The sequence below is a fragment of the Pimephales promelas genome, chromosome 4, assembly GCF_988280905.1.
Source record: "Pimephales promelas chromosome 4, fPimPro1.hap1.1, whole genome shotgun sequence".
Lineage (NCBI taxonomy): Eukaryota > Metazoa > Chordata > Actinopteri > Cypriniformes > Leuciscidae > Pimephales > Pimephales promelas.
This window is the reverse complement of record NC_142772.1, coordinates 38,942,238-38,964,181: the sequence shown is the minus strand read 5'-3', so window position 1 is coordinate 38,964,181 and position 21,944 is coordinate 38,942,238. Positions and strand designations below refer to the sequence as shown.

At 36.5% G+C, this 21,944-nt stretch overlaps 1 protein-coding gene across 5 annotated transcripts; it reads right to left on the bottom strand.

Moving 5' to 3' along the window:
- Nucleotides 1-765: 765 nt before the first annotated feature.
- On the bottom strand, nt 766-16,392 carry LOC120470447 (protein transport protein Sec24C). Of its 5 annotated transcripts, none has more exons than XM_089130484.1 (23): nt 15,923-16,392; nt 15,779-15,831; nt 15,666-15,706; nt 15,122-15,386; nt 14,962-15,041; nt 13,669-13,737; nt 13,443-13,554; nt 12,226-12,353; nt 11,871-12,006; nt 11,671-11,774; nt 10,811-10,923; nt 10,484-10,675; nt 10,310-10,403; nt 10,096-10,200; nt 9,826-9,993; nt 8,634-8,730; nt 8,307-8,455; nt 7,647-7,785; nt 4,841-4,962; nt 4,176-4,355; nt 2,958-3,155; nt 1,517-1,606; nt 766-1,283 (listed from the first exon to the last, which is right to left on the bottom strand). In XM_089130484.1, the coding sequence occupies exons 4-23, from the start codon at nt 15,363-15,365 to the stop codon at nt 1,146-1,148; spliced, it is 2,658 nt and encodes an 885-aa protein (XP_088986610.1). In that variant the 5' UTR covers nt 15,366-15,386; nt 15,666-15,706; nt 15,779-15,831; nt 15,923-16,392; the 3' UTR covers nt 766-1,145. The 5 variants fall into 5 exon arrangements, with proteins under 5 accessions (XP_088986610.1, XP_088986611.1, XP_039515965.2 ...); XM_089130485.1 differs by having other exon boundaries at nt 15,534-15,706; nt 15,790-15,831; XM_039660031.2 differs by having other exon boundaries at nt 15,534-15,706; nt 15,779-16,392.
- Nucleotides 16,393-21,944: the final 5,552 nt, after the last annotated feature.

Here is a 21,944-nt window from a genome sequence, read left to right as displayed (position 1 = left end):
CCACCCTGTCCAGATGTGGGTGATAAATCTCCCTGTTCGCTTGTGACGTGCCACGGCTAGCCATATAACAGAGGGATCACCTCTGTCAATCATAGTGCTTTGGGCCACCTGTGTGCTATCAGAATGAGAGAGAGGCTCTGATCACTCGCCCTGGCCAGTGTGGGAATTATCAGGCACAGGGGAGGAAAAGCATATCAGTACGTTGAGTCATGGGTGGGCCAGTGCATCTATCCCGGGGGGCGCGCCCCCCAAGAAGTTACTCCTGTTGTTCTGGAAGAAAAAGGTTATAATCAAGTTATGGCTTGGAGAGATGTCTTTTACTTTACATTTGGAACAAAATAGATACTGTTTGAAGGGAAAATTTGAGCAGTTTGACAAAATCTGGCATCTTGATGGAAACCATGTGGATTAACGCATCATTTTGTTAATGTAACATTTTAACATTTCTTCATCATGCCTTTTCAAGTCAATGTAAACAGGACGGGTATAGGATGGTTTGTTTATGTTTTTAATTATTGGAAAGAGGCATCTGTATGATTGTAAATGTATCTTTTTTTATTGTCCTCCAATAAAACTTACTTGACCAAAAAAAAAAAAAAAAAAAAAAAACAACTGTAATGTTAGGATCACATGCTGGTGGCCCATAGAAAAATATCAGTGACAAAATCAAAAATTAAATATTCAGCTGCAACAAAAACAAAATTCAATGAATATATTATTGCTTAAAATATTAATATGTACATTCTAACTCACCGCCAGTTGGTAAAATTCATGAATTTAATTCAGAGTGCAAAATTCATGACTCAAGAGCAATAATAAATATAAATAATAAACCACACTTGAAATACAGAATAATTAATCACTGAGTCTTTGATAGGAGTTCAAACAGTATTCAGTCATTCTGAGCCCTTGAAAATGAAAGGACTAGTCTTAGTATTCGCCGTTTCTCTTGGTCATAATGAATGTGAATTTACTACACTCAAAAAATGTAGGTATTTCAGAGGTAAATGTTTGAAGACAGAATTCATGTTTCTCGTTGATTTAAGAATGGCAGCAATGGCTAGGTAAAAGGTAGCAGTGGAGCTGAACTATCACAAAATGCATTACAAATATTCCAAGACAGCCTTGGCCATAACAAGAGACTCTCAAACAATAAGACGCAATGCATTGACATGAAGATGAAAAAGGAAATCGGCGTATGAAGCTCCACCGTTAGGACTCTTGTCTTCCACCAGGAGGCGCTGCAGAGACTCCTCCTCACAGCCCTCGCGGACCAATTTCAGCTGAACAGAAAGAAACACACTTTATATAAATCAAACTACAGTATATAATATATATATAACTATATAAATGAACTATGAACACAATTAAACATATTTCAAAGCCACAATTGAAAGTGTAAGGAAAACTGGTTTTAGCTGTGCCGATTTTTTAGTCGCAATAAATTAATTCTGTGTCAACATCCTGTCAGTTTCTGAAAGAAACATTCTGCAAATGAGTGGTGTGAGTCATTCACCTGGAGAGTAACAGCTTCCGAAGACTGCAGAGCGCATACGAGAGCTCTGGTGCTGATGGAGAGGGAGTTCTCAAGCACTGGAAGATTGATCTACAGAGAACATACGACACACACACATGTACAACACTAAAGTGAAGTCAAAGCACTCAAAATCACAAGTGTGTCCTAAGGCGAGACATGCTGTACTACACCTAAAACCACTTTAAACTTTTCACTAATTCTTGTTAAATTACTACAAAACAAACTTTACTTTACAATACGCCTTATTCACGGCAGCGCCATCTTTGATTTTTAATGAGAATGAAAGCGAGGCTGTGAGGGATAGTCATACATCTCTTCAATGGGCTGTACTGTTATTTGATGTGTTTTCGGATTGTTCTGCTCATGAAACACTGGAAAAATGTCTTTCCAAGAAATGTCAGTTGACAAAAAACTCCCGACAATGTAAGCTGTGGAAAATTGTAAGTAATCTTGCAGCTTTATTCAGCTTTTTACAGCGGATGCCATTGGAAACACGGTAAGTCTATCCCTCACAGCCTCACTTTCATACCTGTCATGGCGCTGCTCTGAATAAGGTCTATAAGGTTCATAAGTTAACATTAGTTACTAATGATAACAATGAGCAATACATTTCTTACAGTGTTTATTAATCTTTGTAAATGTTATTTAATAAAAAATCCAGCTGGTCATTGTTGGCTCATATTGGTTGAAAGCGTTAATTTTTTTTCTAATAGCAACTGAATCGAGATTATATATTTTTGCATATATTTTTTGCATTTTTTTTTTTTTTTTACCTTTATTTAACTAGGAAAGTCACATTGAGGTTAAAACCTCTTTTACAAGTGAGACCTAGTCAAGACAGGGTCAGATAGCATATATATATAGATATATTTTGTATATATAATATATTTATATATTATATTTTGACTTATAAAAATCTGTCACTCAAAGTGAACTGAACTGATTTTCACTTAAAACCAACATTACACACAACTGTGTAAAAGTTTAGGACCATATAAATTGTAAAAAATGTTTTACTAATACTTTTATTCATCAAGGATGCATTTAATTTATCAAAAGTCAAAATAAATACATTTACTATAATGCTTCAAAATATTTATATTTCAAATAAATGCTGTTCTTTTGAACTTTCTATTCATAAAAGAATTCTGAAAAAATCATGGATCATGTGACACTGACGACTGGAGTCATAATGCTGAAAATTCAGCTTTGCCATCACAGGAATAAATATCATTTTAAAATATATTAAAATACAATAAAAATTTGGTGCCAATAATAGACTTGATGAGCAAGAAAGACTTCTTTCATTCAGATTCTCCCCCAGACGAATTGGTTAATTTTGATCCATCAGTCACTTTGAAAAAAGTGCTAAAAAAATAAATGAAAATGTAAATGCCAACTCAACGTGTCCTTTTCTCACCTCTCCAGATGTGAGGTAGGAGAAGGAGCTGGTGTTGAAAAGCTGTAGAAGAGTATGAGGAGGCACACAGCTGCCCACCCAAAGGAGCAGTGCCAGTGGGCAGTAGATCAGATACAGACCCCCTGGATCCAGACTAGACACAGTGCAGCGCACGGCTTCCCCTAATGATGGCATGTTGGCATTATCAGCAGAGACAGACTGCAGGGGTGAGAAGAGAAAACACAGAGACTTTGGCGTCATCATACTTCGGAAGTGAAAGCATTTATATTTAAGGTGGAAGTTTGTTTTGGATATAAATGTGACATGGCTTTTCCTTGCTTTTTAAAGTTTGATATACTTCAGTAGACCTTAGCAAAACTTTTGACAGGTAATATATGCAGACAAACTTTCATGGCACAAAGTTCCCATTTTAGCCCAACAAGAACATTTATTATAGAATTGTTCTACAAAAAGTGCTCTTATAGGTATAGTTTTACTCTTGTTAGATACTGAATATTAATCACACAAACCCCTTTATCTAAACCTCTCTACACTCTACGGACTTGAATATCAGCCGTGTTTGCAGTTTTTAAACACTTTGTAGTCCTACTCGAATTTTCGTCCAATGCCCAATGGGTTGTGGGCAAAATTAGCCGTTTGAGCGTGTACCGTTCTTTTCTCTTTTGTAATGTCTCTCAGCCATCTCCCTTTCTACAGTCTCTTTCTTGCTTTCTCGCCTCCACCATCATAATTGGACAGTGTTGTGGTGATCTACTTTCAAAAGCGTTTCTCAGAAATGACTTACTGCACCTTTAAGTTGAGCATTAGATGACAGCAAAGGTAATTTAAAACTACAAATGTACAATTAAATATACAATATTGGCTATAAATCCAATAGCGATCATACAGTTTATTGATAAGTTATACTGATAAATTGCAAGAAATCTATATCAGTTAACATTAAAAAGGTACTAATATATTGTGCATAACCAATTCAAACTGTCTTTGGTGCCAGAAATCTTGACACAATAAGCAAGAAATGCTATAAATAGAGAAAGAGGGAGAGAGTACAGTAGATTTATTGATTTATTGCTAGTGCCGTGAAGAGTGTGACATCTCTTAATCCCGCCATGTGCATAACGATCCAACTGAGAATTACAAATTCTTACAGACAAGGAAACGGTCTCATTTCCCTGACTAATTTGGATGAACAGAATGTTCTAGATGTCTGTCTCTCACCAAAGGCAGAATAAGTGGGTAGAACTGAGAAGCAGTGCTCCGCGTGTCCATGGAGACAATGAGGCTACGCAGTTGTAGACGCTGATGTACAGAGCTACGCAGCCCAGGCAGCAGCACTTCACTCTTACGCAGACTGTTAATGTAGGCAGGTACGGCTTTCAGAAACTGAGGAATCACCAGCTGACAGAAAAAAAAAGACACACAGAGAGATGAGAATGACATTCAAGACTCCATTATCCAAATGAAATAGGATTCACTTAGAATGGCTTCTCAGTAATAGTGTCTGTGCCTTCACCAGTAATAAGGCTTAATGAATGGTAAAGTTAATTGAGTAAGAATATAACAGTATAGAAGACTGTCTGTCATCTCCTAAACACACACACAAAAAAAGAAGAAGACTTCATGGGTCTAAAATATCTGATTAAGCTGTAACTACACAAAAAAGACAATGTGACAAAAAAGGTGACCATTCGTTTAAGCAAACATCCCAAAAATTGGAATGAAAACAGCAGGAGCTTGTTTTTTTTTATTGGTATCACATATCATGGTTTAATATTTGACAAAAAAAATATTGCTCAATCTGAAAGTGTATGATAGATCTCTAGAGATGTGTTGGTCCAGTAACTTATGAAACAGATAATATGTGAAATATGTGAATAACTAACCTGTCCTGGGGACACAGAGGATGTGCAGCTGTGTTTCCTAAAGCAAGCCAGCATCTCAGTAACCTCCGTCTGTAACTCCTCCCGCAGGGTCTGCAGTGGAATCTCCAGTGCTAACGAATACACTGACTCACACACACATTGACAAAATAAAGTTAACCAAATTCAATTAGAATCAAGAAGACTGGGCTTTGTGAAAATAAAAATTGATTACACATGGCTAATTTATCTATAAAGTGAATTTCTATACGATATTCATGTATTATGAATCATTTCATACACTACTGTTCAAAATTTTGGAGTTAGTAAAAAAATAAAGTAAAAAAAAAAATACAGTAAAAACTATAATATTGTGAAATATTTTAAGAATTTAAAAAACTACCAGTATTACATTTTAAAGGGTAACTAAACACCAAAACAACTTTTTTTAGTTAATGATCTGTAAGAATGGAGCTTCATAAATGCTGTTCATTGATTCGAGTACATTTTTTGACAATTGAGTATAAAGTGTTTTGATTTTCAAATATATGGTGTAAAAACGTCTGAGTGCTGCCCTCTTCAGGTTAAACGGAAAGCTCCTGCAGTAGGGGTACTTGCTGACGTAGCGAACTCTCAGACGCACTCTGTCACACCCTTGGTGCGAGCTCACCACGCCCTTGGCAGCCCCTGGTATAAAAGCATCTGGTTCCGTCAAAACTACTGTAGCGAGTCAGGAGTTGGATTTATGAATATTGAAAACGATCAGGATACTATAGCATATAATAGCATCTAGTTAGCATAGCATTTATATAGTTATTTAGATTATTTTTGAAAACGACCAGGATAGAGTATTGTTGCATCTATTTAGCATAGCATTATATAGATAATTTAGATTATTTTGTGTAGCTAGTAGCATAGTACAGTTAGGATAGCTTCAAGTTAGCATAGATTTATCAGTGTTTAGTACAGTGATCAGGATAGTAACGGAATAGAGGTGGACATGGGCTTCTCCACACAGCTGCACACGCAGTGCCAAACACTGCTCGTCCTGCATGGACTCCTCCACCGCAGCGGCGTCTTGATGTGAGTGATCATGGATATTTTAATCACAATTTATGGTTAGGATAAAGTTAATCCTCTAGGGTCGACAAACGAGCCGGTGCATTTTGCTGGATTTTTTCATATAGCGGCATAATATCAATAGCGTGCGCTTATTGAGATCAACCCGACGACATAACTCATCAGATGCCGGTCGCGATGCGGGAGTTAAGACCGCAGTTTGAGCCAGCAGCTCGAATGGATTTGGCCCTGTGTATACATACAATTCACCCTCATCCACTTCAGGTGAAGGTGAAGCTGAGGGAGAAAAGTCCTCGGCTTCAAATGGCCGCTCTGTTGCAAAGGCAGCTATTGAGTCACTCCAGACTAGTCTCGCTCTATTTTAGAGTCTGACAGCAGCTGTCACTCACGGCGGGTCTCAGGTGCACGCCCCCTAGCCCCGCTGGGGTCTGCCCATTTTTTCGAGATGGTCCTCACTGCGGAACATGAAATCCATGGGGAGGAGTCGGATCCAGATCCAACTCCTCCCACCTTCCATACACCTAAACCTAACCAACTCCGCCCCCTGATCCCTAAACCCACCCCTAATCCCTAAACCCAACCCTAATCCTAACCATCTCCACCCCTTGGATCGTGATCCGACTCCTCCCCGTGGATCTCATGTTCTGCATTGAGGTGCTACTGATTTTTTCAGCATTTTTCAAATATTGCTAGTGGGTGGAGTCAGGCTCTGACCAGGGGTTTAGTTACCCTTTAATATATTTTAAAATGTAATTTATTCCTGTGAAGTCAAAGCTGAATTTTCAGCATCATTACTTCAGTCTTCAGTGTCACATGATCCTTCAGAAATCACTATATTATGCCGATTTGCTGCTCAAGAAACATTTCTTATTATTATCAATGTTGAAAACAGATGTGCTGCTTAACATTTTCGTTGAAACTGTGATATTTATTTATTTTATTTATTTTTTGATGAACAAAGTTTGATTTTTTTTTATCTTATTTTTATGCCTTTTTGTCAGTCTTTCAATTTAATGCATCCTTACTGAATAAAAGTATTATTTCTTTAAAAAACAAATAATTTTGACCCCAATAAATTCATAAGTCAGCACTATTGCTGAGTATTTTCTCCATTAAACAAGGTTTGAAATCCCTGGTGTCTTATGTCACAAACTACCTTGTAAAAAATTCTGGAGTCTCAAAGCAGTGGAGTCTCAAGAGAATCCAGATTATCCCGGTTTATTATTCTGATGAAATGGAAATTGGGTACTTCAAGCAATGTAGCTGGGAAATTATGTATATTATGGTGTTATGATGATATATGCCTTTCTCACTGTCATTCAAAGCGTTTCTAAGGATACTGTCTGACATGGTTTGTGAAACATTAGCAACACATTATTAGCTGTCATATAACAGTCAAGCAAAAGGCTAATGATATTATTAACTGTTATGTGTCCAACCTTGTAAAGAGGGATACCATTGCGCAGAATTTACTACAGTAACTTGACTGAAGTTGACCGAGTGGATCTCTAAACTAGTGTGAGTGAGTGGAGGTGGGACTAATTTGCATATTCATTGACCTGCATATATTAAATGAAGCAAGGGTGTAGAGTTACACTCAAGCTATTTTAAGGCATGAATCCTTTTTTTCACAGGAAAAAACATTTAAATATATAATTTTGGTGATCAAAGATGAGTTTTAAGGGATAAAATGATTGACTACAGGGGAATTTTGAAGGCAGATTAGTCACAGCAAACACTGTTTTTATACTTTTCTTGCAGTAGAATGTGAGGAGCGTCTCAGCTTGGGTGCTTCTAAAGGTATCCAGCAGTTGATGGGAAGCGGACAGAATTACGGTGTGTATCCGAGTCCTGTTCTCTCCAGAGGAACTAATGTATGACAGCACAAACTGAAAAGGGAATCAAACAAATGAATAACAATAAATATAACAGTTGAACAACACACCAAATTATTTATCATATCCACAACTCTCAGATACAGTAAGTATATTATATTAAGGGTGTTTTCATACTTGGTCCTTTTCAGGGGTCTCTTAAACTGTTTAGAAGCTGTCGAAGTGTACATTGTGAATTAATAATTTTAAAATAATACTGAACAGTGAATTTGTACAGAGACACAGCAGTGAATGAACAGTGAATTTGTACTGATGATCAAACTAGAAACTACACTGGAATTTGCAAATGGAAAAATCAAGTGAGCCCGGACTGATATGTGTTCACAATGGACTTTTTAGCCAACCGTACCGTTATCTGAAAGCGAACTGTATTGAGACCAAGGGGTTTTAAGGGGTCTGAGATTGTTTGGAGTGTTCACATATGGGCCAAAATTCACTCGAACTGCACTCAGACTAAAAATGGCCAAGTGTGAAAACACCATATGATCTATCCAATGACATTCCATCAATCCAACCTGTATAGCTACACCCCTTGTTTCATCCAAAGATTTGTTGTGAGTGAACTCAAATGCCAGAGCTGAGCGGCAATCAAACGCTGCTATGGAAACACAGCAGGAGTCGGGACCGGCGATGATGGAGCCATAGCAACCAGATATGCGCATCTCTGCAGAGAAATGGCGATTGAGATGTTAAGAGACCCACCAGCTATTTATGAATTACATCTGAAATTCATGCAATTGTGACTATCGAGTATTGAAATGATTGGATCCTGTACAAAACTACAGTCTAAATTACATTTAGTTGTTCACACAGTTCCTCTCTGTCTTGGCCCCTTTGGTTACCTTTACTGACAAAAACTCTGAGTTGAACTTTGAAGGCCATCTGCATGTTCACACATCTGCTCAGATCAGTTCGGAAGCGTTCCTGTTCCATCTCTGACTGCAAAAGAAAAGTACACGGAAAGATTTATGAAATGACACCGTTTGGGCATGTTCACACTGCATTAAATATGGTTGTCACTACTCTTCCGATTGATTAATCGTGTTCTCTTCACACAGTTTAGTTATTTACAGGAGTGCCAACTGCATTCTGACCAAGAAAAATCCAGGTGGTGATAACTGTAAATACAGTGTACAGTCTGCATAGTGTACAGAACCAAGCTGAATGACTAGTTGCTAACACAGTGATGCCACACACTTTTAGTCACTGGCAGGTTGTAAGAGACACTAGAAAGTTACAGAAATTGAGGTACACTTACACAACCATTTATAAGGTTATTCATTTTATCAAGAAATTAATACTTTTACTGTATTTTAATAAATCCAGCTTTGGTATTGACTCATTTATTCCATACATACATATAATTATGATTTTAAGGATTCACTTTCACATTTAAATGTGAAAGTCAAAAGCACATACTGTAAATGTTTTAGAAAACCTAAACATGAATACTTGATTTGTTTATGAGAAAAAAGAAATAAGAGAAAACAAAGAGATAAGAGAATATATAACAATGTAAAAATATCACATTACAAATAGGAATTATAATAAACAAGAGTATAATACTGTGTACTATACACTATATACAGTATTAAAAATACTATAATGAAAGATAACTAGGATTTCTATAGGAAAGAGCTTGATGATTCAAGACATTTCCAGTGAATCTTAAATCTGTATTATCTGGTTACTTGTCATTTGGCAGACATTTTACATTTAATACAAAAGTACACTAACTGCACTAACTGTCCTCTTGAAGCAGTAAACTATAGAGCCCAGAAACCCTAGCGGCACACTTTCTTCCCGGTTATTGGCCTCTAAAAAACTTTGTAGCAGCAGAGACTTTTAACAAGTACCAACCATTATGACATTCCAGGCTAATTCTCGAGGCAGCCATTGGGTTGTTTGGAACGTTCAAATCTGTGCCGCAGTTTTAGAGTAATTGGGCTCTAAGGTTTTCAGAGAAGCTTCTTCTGACATAATCGGTCACAAGGGTGTAGTGGATGTCAACAAAGTGCACATGGCATTTATTACCTGTAGACTGTCATAGGAGATGAGCCCACCCCCTGTGAGAAAGGGAATGTGCCCCGGCCAAGCTCCGCCCACTTCTTGATGGGAGAACACAAACATGTGCACGCAGCAGCCTTGATTGACACACTCTTTAGCCAATGAAGTCGACGAATCGGGTCCTTGGAAAATGGACTGATATAAAACCAAGAACAAGCAGAGAAAGAAAACACTATTTGATAAACCTCAAAACTAATGAGATGGATTTTAATAATAATTGCATGTTCTTTAATTCACCTTCACTTTGCTAGAGCTGAAGAATCCAGAGGAGCTTTTCTGATTTGTGCCTTCAGAAAAAGGTGAGGAATGAAATATCAATAATTTGCCAGGGGACCCAGCAGCCTATTGAAATGAGAGATGAGAGATTAATAAAACAACATCTGCTGCACCAACATTGAATTTTTCAGCAAGGGCATGAGCATGTATTTAAGAATCACGTCAAGACTCTTGCCTGAAGAATCTTCAGTCCTGCAGAAACAGGAAGCTCTTGTGAACTGGATCTGTTTTCCGATTCAGGATTGAAAAGCACAATTTCCTGTAGAACTCTGTCCAAGAAGAAGGTATCAAGGTTTGACTTTTGTATTAACATTTCATTTTATTAGTAGAACAACTGCTATGTGAAAACCTCTCAGCTATGTGTATGCAGTCTTTCAGTGGCACCAGAAGGCCCTCCACCACAGGAAGTTCCAGCTCCTCACAGTCAGTGATGACCATCATGTGGGGGCGGGACAGAGCTGGGCTCAGGTTATACAGATGGATCCGGCTGTCATAGGTCATCAACCCCACTCGAAGAGCTGATTGGTCAGTTTCATCGGGCCTAAAACAATGAGACAAAATTCACATGCCATTTTACTTCCATAATGAGTTTAGATGTAAATTAAAATGTAGAGAGTGACTAGATTTTAAACTACTGGACTAGATGGTGAAAATTTTAAATGTTAATGTCCCTTACCCATTTAAAGCTTGCAATTGAGAACTAATCTGCTGACAAATGTGGTCTAGCTGTCCCGTTCTCATTGCACTGGCAGAAATATCTATCGCCATCAGCAACACAGCAGCTTTACCCTGTTTAGAAAAGAAAATGATAAACTAAGAAAAAATTTATGTGGATATGTCAGATAAAACTTTGTATGTGCATTACTGTTTAAAAGTCAAAAAGTTCGGTAAGATATTTTTTGATGAGAGTTTTTAATGCTCATGCAGGCTGCATGAGCATTAAATAAATAAAACAGTGATATTGTGAAATACTATCACAATTTAAAATAACTCCTTTGTATTAATATATTTTAAAATGTAATTTATTCCTATGATGGCAAATCTGAATTCTCAGCATCATTACTCCAGTCTCAGCGTCACATGATCCTTCAGAAATCATTCTAATACGCTGATTTGGTTGTGTAACAGTTGTGCTGCTTAATATTTTTGATGAAACCATACTTTTTATCAGGAGAATTGTTCAAAAGAAAGTTCAAAAGAACAGGATTCGTTTCAAATAGAAATATTTTGTAATGCTATAAATGTCAATTTAATACATTTGCAGAATAAATGTAATAATTTCTTTAAAAACAAAAAAATATTATTGACTGTATATATCTGATAATACATGATCATGCTTTGAACAAGTGGTTTGTATTAATCCTGACTATGACTTTTTGAACTCCTGTTGCAAAATATCCTTTCCTTTGTGTGAGATCACGACAACATTCAAATATGATGATGTGTAACAGAGCAAAAGCAGTAACATATTACAATACAATAAATTACAATTAAAGTAGAATGTAACAGAGAAGAAATAACAAATCCATTGCTGACCATCTGTTTCTCCAGGATCTCATATGAGCCAAGACTGAGCTCAGGTTTTTTTTCCCAGTCAACGCGACGGCCCTGATTAGTGGGCTGATAGGACCGCCATGACACTATGAGAAAAGCACATGTTTGAGCCAAGATTGGAGCACATTTGTGCACAGCTTTAACCGAAAACTGATAATGACTGTAGGTCAAACAAGACATACCTTCGGTGAGTTTGTCACAGAAAGGACAGTAGAATCTTTGTCCGCAGTCCTGCCAGCTCATAGCAGGGCTCATGAAGGCCCCGCAGTGCACACAGCCCTTAACACAATCTCCTGCCTCACACACTGGCACATCACGCTGTGGAAAACATTCACAAAACACATGTAATAGAGTCTTATTTAAGTGACCTGGGCAACACTGAGGACCATGTGAATGTGGCAGCATGACTCAAATCAACCCAAACTCAACATTCTGGCAAATAAGACAAATAGAAGTGACATTTTCTTTAGGATATCTTATTCATTTTGAACACCACTAAATAAATGTTTTTGGTTTCGTTTTTTTTCCCATACATACTTGTCCTCTCTCAGGCCTGGCCAGCGGACACACGATTGCACCCAACGGGAGGTGACACTTCTGAGCTGACTGAGCCTCCACAGGGAAGCTGTAGGACGTACAGCGGATAAAACGAGATGTTGCATTACCTGTGAAGCAAAAAAAAAAAAAGAAAAAAAAAAGGTGAGTATACATTGTGTTGTAAAAGAATAAAATCTTGTTTTCACTTATAACAACCAAAGGTTTTGTTAATGAGTAGGTTTTAAAAATGTACAGTATAACAATTTCTGCCTATTTTGCCATTTATTACATATAAAAGTGAATCTTTTTTTTCTTTAAATTGGTGCTTCATGACTAGAGAAAATGGGCTGTGGTGTTCCAATTAAACCCCCATAATGCACTGGGCTAAATCGGGTCGCCCAAAAATGAGGCTATTGACTCTGACAGGGCTTAAGTTAGGACAGCTGCAGAAATAAACATGGATAACTCGGTGCAGGTAACATGGAAAAAGATTGAACATTGTTCATAAACTACTGACACTGTAACAATACAAAGCTGGTTGAAAATCAAATTCAAAACATTTAATTTTCCCCATATAAATTTGAATACTTTTTTCTAATTCTACAAAAAAAAAAATGAAGAAAAAAAGATTGAAACTTTTTTAAAATATCAATGGACAGTGATGCTTTTTGGTGTTGGTCGAACAGAGACAAACAACACTAAATGTTTTTAATTTAAATGATTAACATTGGTATTAGTAGTCATAATAGTAGTATATAATAATAATTATTATTATTATTATTGTGCTTCAGTAATATAATAATAATTACACTAAACAGCTAATTTAAGGATTTAATAATCACTCATTATAACTTCAGACTAATTAAAAAAAGAACAGTAGAGCTGTGATGGAAATGGAAAGCACATTGCGTGTTTGTCCTAGTGTCAGAAAGACTCCATCATTAATGTGCTTCTGTATTTATGAGATTGAAAAACAGCATCTGTGTTTGAGATTATAATGCCTGTTTATAGGAGCAACAGCTGTCAATATTTTTGTTACCTTTGTGTGTCTGGCTCCATCATTGTCTGAAAGCAAGTTAAAGTCAATATAATTTCAACAAAGATACAACAAAAGCTGTTGTGATAAGAAAGGAAACCAGGTGCATCACATTTATTTTTTATGTGAATTTGGGAATGAAGTCAAAAGATGTGGATATATTTGGCAGGAGTGACAGTACCTCTGTCCTCCAAGGTGCATTGTGTAGAGGAGAGAGGAGGAACTGAGGATTTGGGCTCTGAAACAAACACTTTCCCTTCCCACTGGATCTTGTCCTCTTTAATCACCTGAACCTGTACATTTAGGAGACATGGGATACATACAGAGACAAAACAACAGTGGTGTCATCAAACCTGAGCTGTCTTGATGGAGGAAGCATCACAGAATAAGAGGGACAGTTCATTTACCACACTGGGTAGAAGCTGAGGATCCAGGCCGTACCGAGACTCTGGCTTAGAATTTGACACTGGACTCGTCTGACAAAAGAAAGGAAATGAAAGTGATCCTTCGGGAATTTCAGTAAAGATGCTTCTATAATAGAGGAGACTGAGAAAATTAAAACAGTGCAAATGTAATACTAAATATCCTTAACCACATACAACGCTATACTATTAACACTGTTCAGCCATTTGTAACTTTTGAAACATTGAAACTTTTCTTTTTCAAACTGAGTAATTAAAGTGATTTCTTTTAATTTTTCAGAAAAGTTCTTATGTTATGATGCCTTTTTAAAAATTAATTCAATTCATATATTTTTATTAAGCTCTAAATTTGTGACAAAAGTTTAAACAGACGCTTACACTGTCGCTGGCAGAAACATTAATTAGTTTTTCCACTTATATTTTAAAATATTTAATTACTGTATGTAAAAATATATGTTAATATATCTTAAAAGCATCTACTTAAACACCGTCCAACATATTTTACTAAGAAGATTTTTTTTTAATACAATGTAAAATTGCAGTGATAATTTTGGTTTAAATGCATATTATTCTAAAAAAAAAGTGAAAATTCATTTGAAATCCATCCTGAAAAATGATCACAGGTTCCAAAAAAATATTAAGCATCTCAACTGTTTCCAACTTTGATAATAACGGAGTAGCCTATTAAATCAGGATATTGGAGATTTTTCTGAAAGATCACGTGACACTGAAGATTGGAGTAATGGCCGATGGAAATTCATCTTTGCATCACAGAAATAAATTATATTTTAAGGCATATTAAAATAGAAACCATTATTTTAAATTGTACAAATATTTCACAATATATGAAGAGTTCAGATGCAAAAGCCTCTAAATGCCATTTGAAATTTTCTTCTTTAATGATGATTTTTATCAAACTTGTATATTTAAGTTCAGTAATTTCACTTAAATAACAATTAATAGGTAATTATCATTGCCATTTAAGTGAAATCACTGAATTAAATATACAAGTTTGATAAAAATCATAATTAAAGAAGAAATTTTTAAATGGCGTTTAGAGGCTTTTGCATCTGAACTCTTCATATATATATTTTTTTTTCCCCTATTTTTAAGAGACTTCTTTCAAAAACATTAAAAATAGTAATGTTTCCAAACTTTTGACCAGTATGATGAGTATAATAATTGAATTACTAAGCGAGTTATGAATAAATTATAAAAAAATAAATAAATAAAGTGGTACAGTATCCCCCAATCTCCCCTACATTGTCATGCTCTCACTGGTAATGAGTCTGAGTAGCTTCTCTGAGGCATCCCTTGAGTCGTCATGTTTGTGATCTCAGGAACAGGCTTAAACACATCTGTGACAAGAGAAGATCAAACATTATTGAAATGTAAAAATATATATTAAAAAATAAATATTTATAAAAATGATGCTTACCCTGGTGGCTTTGCTGTGAGGGGTCCCAGTATAGTGACTGAGGCCGATGGCCTGTGGTAACTGTTGCATTGGCCATCGGGGTCACGCTCACTGCTGCACTCCGGGGATCTGGGTTAAGGTTTGGGTAGTGATATGGAGGAGGTGGACAGCTGGCTGGAGGCATGGTTGGGGTCCTGTGGCTCTGTCCGGCCCATGGCTGCGGTGGTGGATGGGTAAAGCTCTGGTTTACTGCAGGAACCTCCATTCCATGACCAATTCAGTCAACCTTAAATATCAAAACCAACATTATAGCAAAGTCATTCGGTTTCATGAACATCCCATATTAAGCCCTAAACTACAGTGTGTAGTATTTCTGGGATGGCACAATTGAAGCCTCTCAAAAAAGCTATATATTTATATTCTATTTACATACTGTAGCCATGTCAGACAGTGATCAGCTGACCGTCCTCATCACACCAGTACGAATGTGCTCCTCCCCCGTCGCTCGTATTCAAGCACTTGCCTATTTATTTGATTGCTGGGTACTGAGAAAATTAAAATTTACCGTGTTATGAGCCAGGTTAGGAGATTTCAGCACGAGTTGCCCTGTAATTGAAGGAGATAGAGTGTTAATACGGAAATACGGGTACTGATGCAGAAGTCAGTCGCCTGGGTTACCTTCAGCTCACATTAATGTTTCGGTCTTCTGTCTCTGCTTCGATGGTAGAAATCTCAAAACGCATAGAAACATTATGAACACTGCATTTCAGTGGTTTAAAATGCCGTATTAAAAAAACCGTATCATCCGTACTAAAAGCATACCGTATTCAGTCTGTCCTACGCGCACAGTGAATAGCTAATGTACGTCTCTTATCCAAATTGTCGTTGCAGTATCTTCATTATCCCCTCAAGGTGGCAGCACTGCGCCACCAATCTTCAAAGACAGTGGACTTCCCATTGATTTGTATGGGCCAATGACAAAAAAGGACTAAAATACTTATTTAATATTTCAAATTTTGACTAAAATGAATATGATCAACATCAATAGACTTTTTTCACCGAATCTACAAATCTACAAACGGTCAAACAGATTTAGCCTATGTTGTTTAAGTTGATGAAAAGTAAGTAACAATTTCTAAAATTGGTTCAAAAACAACCCATATTGTTTTTAATTCAGCTGCTGTTTAAATATATTACAGAACCCAGCACAATGGCTTGATTATATCAGTTCATTTTTACAAATCAATATTTTTTAAACCTCCAGATGAACCTCAATTCTTCCAGATAGACCTTACACAACTCAACCATTGTGTTTACATAATTATGGTTTACCTTTAGTTTATAATGCTGTATATGTGGTTAGTGTGCAAGCAAACTAATGGCTGGTGATAAGTAGTATGTGCAGTTTCCTACAAACAGTGTTCCTCTGTGCAGCACAGTCACAGTCACAGCCAGTTGTGTTTTAATATATATAAATTCAGTGCAGAGGTTATGAATCCTGTTCTTTAATTGGCAAGGTCCGTATGATAAGTAATGAATAAAATAACAAAATATAACAAAATTCAATTGCATTATTTTCTATTCGATCCTAATCAACATATTTTGCATATGGGCAATCTGAGGTAGGCCTATGTATTAATAATTTGCAGAATGTAGGCTACTTGAATTTGAGGGTTAATGTGCACATAAATGCCTGCTAATTTATACAGCGGTTCATCATTTGGAACAACACTAGTCTAAAACAAGAGAGGAGGTGGAGGTGGTAGTAAATATTTCATCTGATCTTCTGCATGCCCTCAGTCCACTGATGTAATATTCATGAGGTCAAGAGGGCTGAAGGCTAGACTCAACAATTCACCTGCTTAACATGTTCAGATATGCACGCACACATACACACATGCACACACACACACACAGGTTTCCATGTTTTATGGGGACTTTCATTAGACATAATGAATACTTTAAAAACATATTACAGTATATCTACTAACCTTATCCCTAAACTTATCCATCACAGAAAAATGTCTGCATTTTTACATTTTCAGATCATAAAACTTCATTTTGTATGATCTAGAAGCTGTTTTTCTCATGGGGACCAAAACATTATTACTATCTCCTTGTGGGGGCATTTGGTCCCCATAATGTTGGGAGTACCAGTTACACACACAGACAGACACACACACAAATCACACCACCAAGCATAAATATACATTTTTAACAATGAGCCTTATACTTATTTTATACCTTTTGCTAATAAGAGTCTTGGTGGCACACACACACACACAAGCAAACACACAAACTAGGCCCCAAGAAGAGGGACTGCCATGATCCTTGTAGTTATATTACAGCACTTAACCTCCCACCTGCAATTAGAGGACGCATCTCTCAGAGCGAAGCTATTGACTCTGTGCCATCATCTTCACACACACTCATCATAGTGAAGAGGAGGACTTAGACATAAATGCCACATGATTTACTGCCATCATAAAAATATAGCCTATGGTACAGTCCAGTGATTCTTTCAACAACAGTAAATCTGTGTATACAGGTCCTTTTCTTAAAAGAAGCAAGAGTAATCAACTTGCATAACTCTGTAGCTTCATACCCTATAGATTTGTATGTTGCCACTAAAATAATTTTCATTCTTGAAACCAAAAAGTGTGACCTGGTCAGTTTTATATTCCACAAACGTTTATATTCTACAAAAAGTTACTAATAGACATCGACCTCTACTGATTGCAAATGCACATGTGAAGTGAATGAAAGACTCAACTAGATTTCCATTAGCATACTGTAGGATGCTAAGCTGCCATAATACTGTAATGAACACACAAACAATATATAGGACACAAATATTGAGTGAAATAACAATAGGCTATTCATATTTTTCAGTACTGAAATACTATTTTGTGTGCAGTAATGAAATAAATATTATTATAATCTGAATTCTCTGTACCATGGTGTCCATGTTTACATTTAATTTAAAGGAACACTGTGTAACTTTTTGTCCAAAATTAACAAAATAATAATTAAAAAAAACGAGTCAAAACATCATCAATCTTTATTGTCTTACCCTGAGTCAAAATGGTAAACCTATTATACCCGTTATATTTTAGACTTGTTAGGATGGTTTTCGCAGAATATTGCGTATAGCTACTGTACATAAATCACTCGCCCATCCGCGTGTCGTCATATCAGTAAATATAGAAAAGTTGCTCTGTCTACTTTGATGCATGTGTTGTGTGGGAGTGGCATACTGTAGTTTAGTTGTCACAAAGAAAGTTTGACAAGGAACCCGCTAAATCTCAAACCTCCGGTGAATCACCTATTAAAAAAAAAAACACAAAACAAAGGAGAGTCTGCTGGCAGACAGAGAACGAGAAAGAGCAATAAATGAGAATCAACATTGGCTTTGCTTTTCGGAGATGGCAAGAACAGAGGGATTTGAAATGTTGCAAAAGTGACGTGCTCTATGTTTTAATCACATATTTTTATTACTCAACAGGTGAGTAAGGTTTTTTTTTTTAGCTCTTTAATATATGGATGCCACATAGCTTCACTGTAAAGCATTATCTATTCGAAGTGTCATATCCATCCGCACAGTCATATAGAGCCGAAGCACAACTAAAACACTGTTCTTCCGCAAAATGTAAGTGTCGCGGGTGTGGTGGAAGTGCAGGTGGATGAAGAAGACAGATGAGCCAGAAACTCCAATGCAAACACTTTACTTAAACTTGACACATCCAATGGACCGGAACAGACTGGAATACACTCTCACAGACTATATAAGTACAACGATCGACAAAGACTGAAGGAAACTGAGGGAACTAAATACACAGATGAATCAAACATAATGGAGTGAAAACAGTGAAACAGATGATCAAAACGAGGAACAGGTGGCTGATGAGGGAGTGAGTTCAGGAGAGGAGACAAGAGGATCCTGGGAAGTGTAGTGAAGATGACGAAGACAGACTGGTGCAGACGACAGGCTGTGACAGTAAGCAATTTTGTATTTTTAACTGCATAGTGAAAAAAGGGTTCATTGGGGTTTTATATATGACTCAACTCCAAAGAACGTTTTATGCTAAAAAGGTTCTATAATGACAAGAAAGAACCCTTTTGGCACAAAGGTTCTTTATAGGCTATTATTCATTCATATATTACATTATTCTGCAACATTTTATAGTTGTAATTAAATTATTTTTATTAAACTGTTGTAGTAACTTAATATCACATTTTAATCATGCTGATTTTACATAACACAACTACATAAAATGATATATACATTTTCTAACATCTAACCCCCATATCTTGAATTTTGTGATCGTTCACATGCATTCATAAATACATATTAGGGTCTTGATGTTTGTCCATAATATGAAAATCCAGAAAGGACAAAACAGATGATAGGCCTAATGAATGAACCCAAAAGGTTCCATATTGTGACGATCTGCGGCTGGAGTGCCCGCTTGAGCCTCTGGGGGGCACTCCTTCCTAGTTTATTGTTTCATTCATGTTTTACCCTGGCTGATTATGGTTTATTTCATGCACCTGTGTTTTATTATCTTGTTGAGTGCACCTGTCTTAAGCCTGAGTTTGCCCTTTGTTCGGGGCTCAGTATTGTGTATAGTGTCTGACTGCTTCGAGTGTTTTCCTAGCTAGTTTCCTTAGTATGTCCTAGTTTCACGGTTCCGTATCTGGTCTTCCCGTTTGTCTAATCCCTGCATTGTTTGATCGCTGATCTGGACTGCTTACCTGGTTTTGACCCCTGCCTGTTTCCTTGTACCGGTCTCTGGATTCTCCTCTTTAATAAAGCCTGCGTTTGGATCACCTCTGTCCATGTTCCATGTGCAGTTTCATGACACATATAGAATCATTTTCCTGGTTACAAAGAACCCTAAAGGGTTCTTATTATTGAATCCTTAAAAAGGGTTCTGTATAGAACCTTTTAGGGGTTCCAAATACATAGCGTTGATAGAACCTTTTCTTCTAAGAGTGTACCTAAAAAAATATGAACACATATGACATACATTTTTATAAAGAAATAAATTCTAAAATTTGTAAATCTTTAAAAGGGCTTACAATTTTTTTTATTATTTTCTTTAGTGTATAAATAAACTTATTTCCTACAAAAAAAAGCACAAAAAAATGGATAGAGAACAATGAAAATCAGACCATTATGGTAAATCTCCCGAATGTAACTGAATAATTCAGTAGTGTGCGCTTAGGTACACTGGGAGTTCTAAACAAAGGCCATCACAAATTTCCTTCAGTAACACAGGCAGTAATGCTGCTTTTGGGATGACGGTGTTCTCAAAGCACTTTTGCAGCATTTACTGTGATTTGAACAGATTAGGCTTTGTAAAATTATTAAAGTGCTCTAGTCTAGAAAACTTGAAGTACGCACTCACAATTAGTGTCAAGGGTCTCTACTTGTTTTAAAACGTGGTTGTAAACAGTTGTGAGGGAAATGCATGTGTGGGTTATGATGAATTACACTAGGTTTGGGGTCGGTAGAATATTTTTGAAAGGCGTCTCTAATGCTCACTAAGCCTGCATTTATTTGTCACAATTACTAGTGTCAAACTCAACTGGACATTTAGGGCCTATTTACACTTGTCACTTCCTGCATTTATGTATTATACACATCCCTACCACAAGAGATTTCAGAAGTGGTGGGAACAAAATCAGCATTAAGGCAAGGGCCGTGTGAAGTTATGATGTCGGATGAAATAAAGATCTTTAACCGTATAGAGAAAGCTTGTTCCTCTGAAGCTGTGCTGTTTGTGTGAAGCCGAGGTGAAAGTAACAGAGATCATGTTGTGAGAGTTGTCTGGAGAGATATACAGAATGACAGATGCACCAAGCAAACAACAGCTTTCACCACGAGGGACCACCGTCCAGGACCTGACAATTATGAAACGGAAAACCCACACAAACACACACTAAAAGCACAAAGACATAAACACACAATGACATGCACTTTCAGTTAAATCACAATAAAGGTATTTATAAGAAAGCATCAGCCAAGAAGCAAACGCAAATGGAAACTTAAAACGCTCAGAGGAGCACACAGGTATAATCAAACACACACATGCAAATGCATTATCAAAAGGCTCATGCCTCACACACGCACATGTGATGACAGAGACAGACTCCCTGCTGACTGTGGTGCTTGACAACGGCTCCAAGCTCAGTCCCAAAAGACTTCAGTAAACCTACCCTTTACTCTAACGGACCAGGGGATCCCAATGGTCCAATAGTTCAACAGAGAGCTTCTAGCCTAATAGTGTAATTCAACTCTAAAATGAGTTTTAGGACAGTAAGCTGCTACATATGTTGGTTAGTTTTAGTCAGCTAACCACGTCAGATTAGTTACATTGCAAGTATTTTAATGTTCTTGTTCATTTGCCAAATACGATGACTGATCACAAATCAGAGAACTCATTAACACCTTTAATTTAATTAGAAAATAATCACTCTTTAGTTTTTTTTGTTGTTGTTACGTGACTGAATATTTATAAAAGGATCATCATATTGAACCGCTACCTGACTGAGAGATGTGCATGAGAAAATACTTATATTCAAATATATTTTGTCAAGCCAGTTTGTCAGTTCTAAAAATATATTTCATACATGAATTTCTAAATGAACCATATTTTTTTTTGTGGCAAAAATAGTTTGAAATTGATTTGTTAAATTAATAATTTTATTAAAATTGGTTCACTCATGTGACATTTAAATATTTTGAATATTAAATCTTTTCTGGTTTGCAAATTAACACTTTGGAATAGGATGGAAAAATGTGTACTATATATATATATATATAGTATGTGTGTCTATA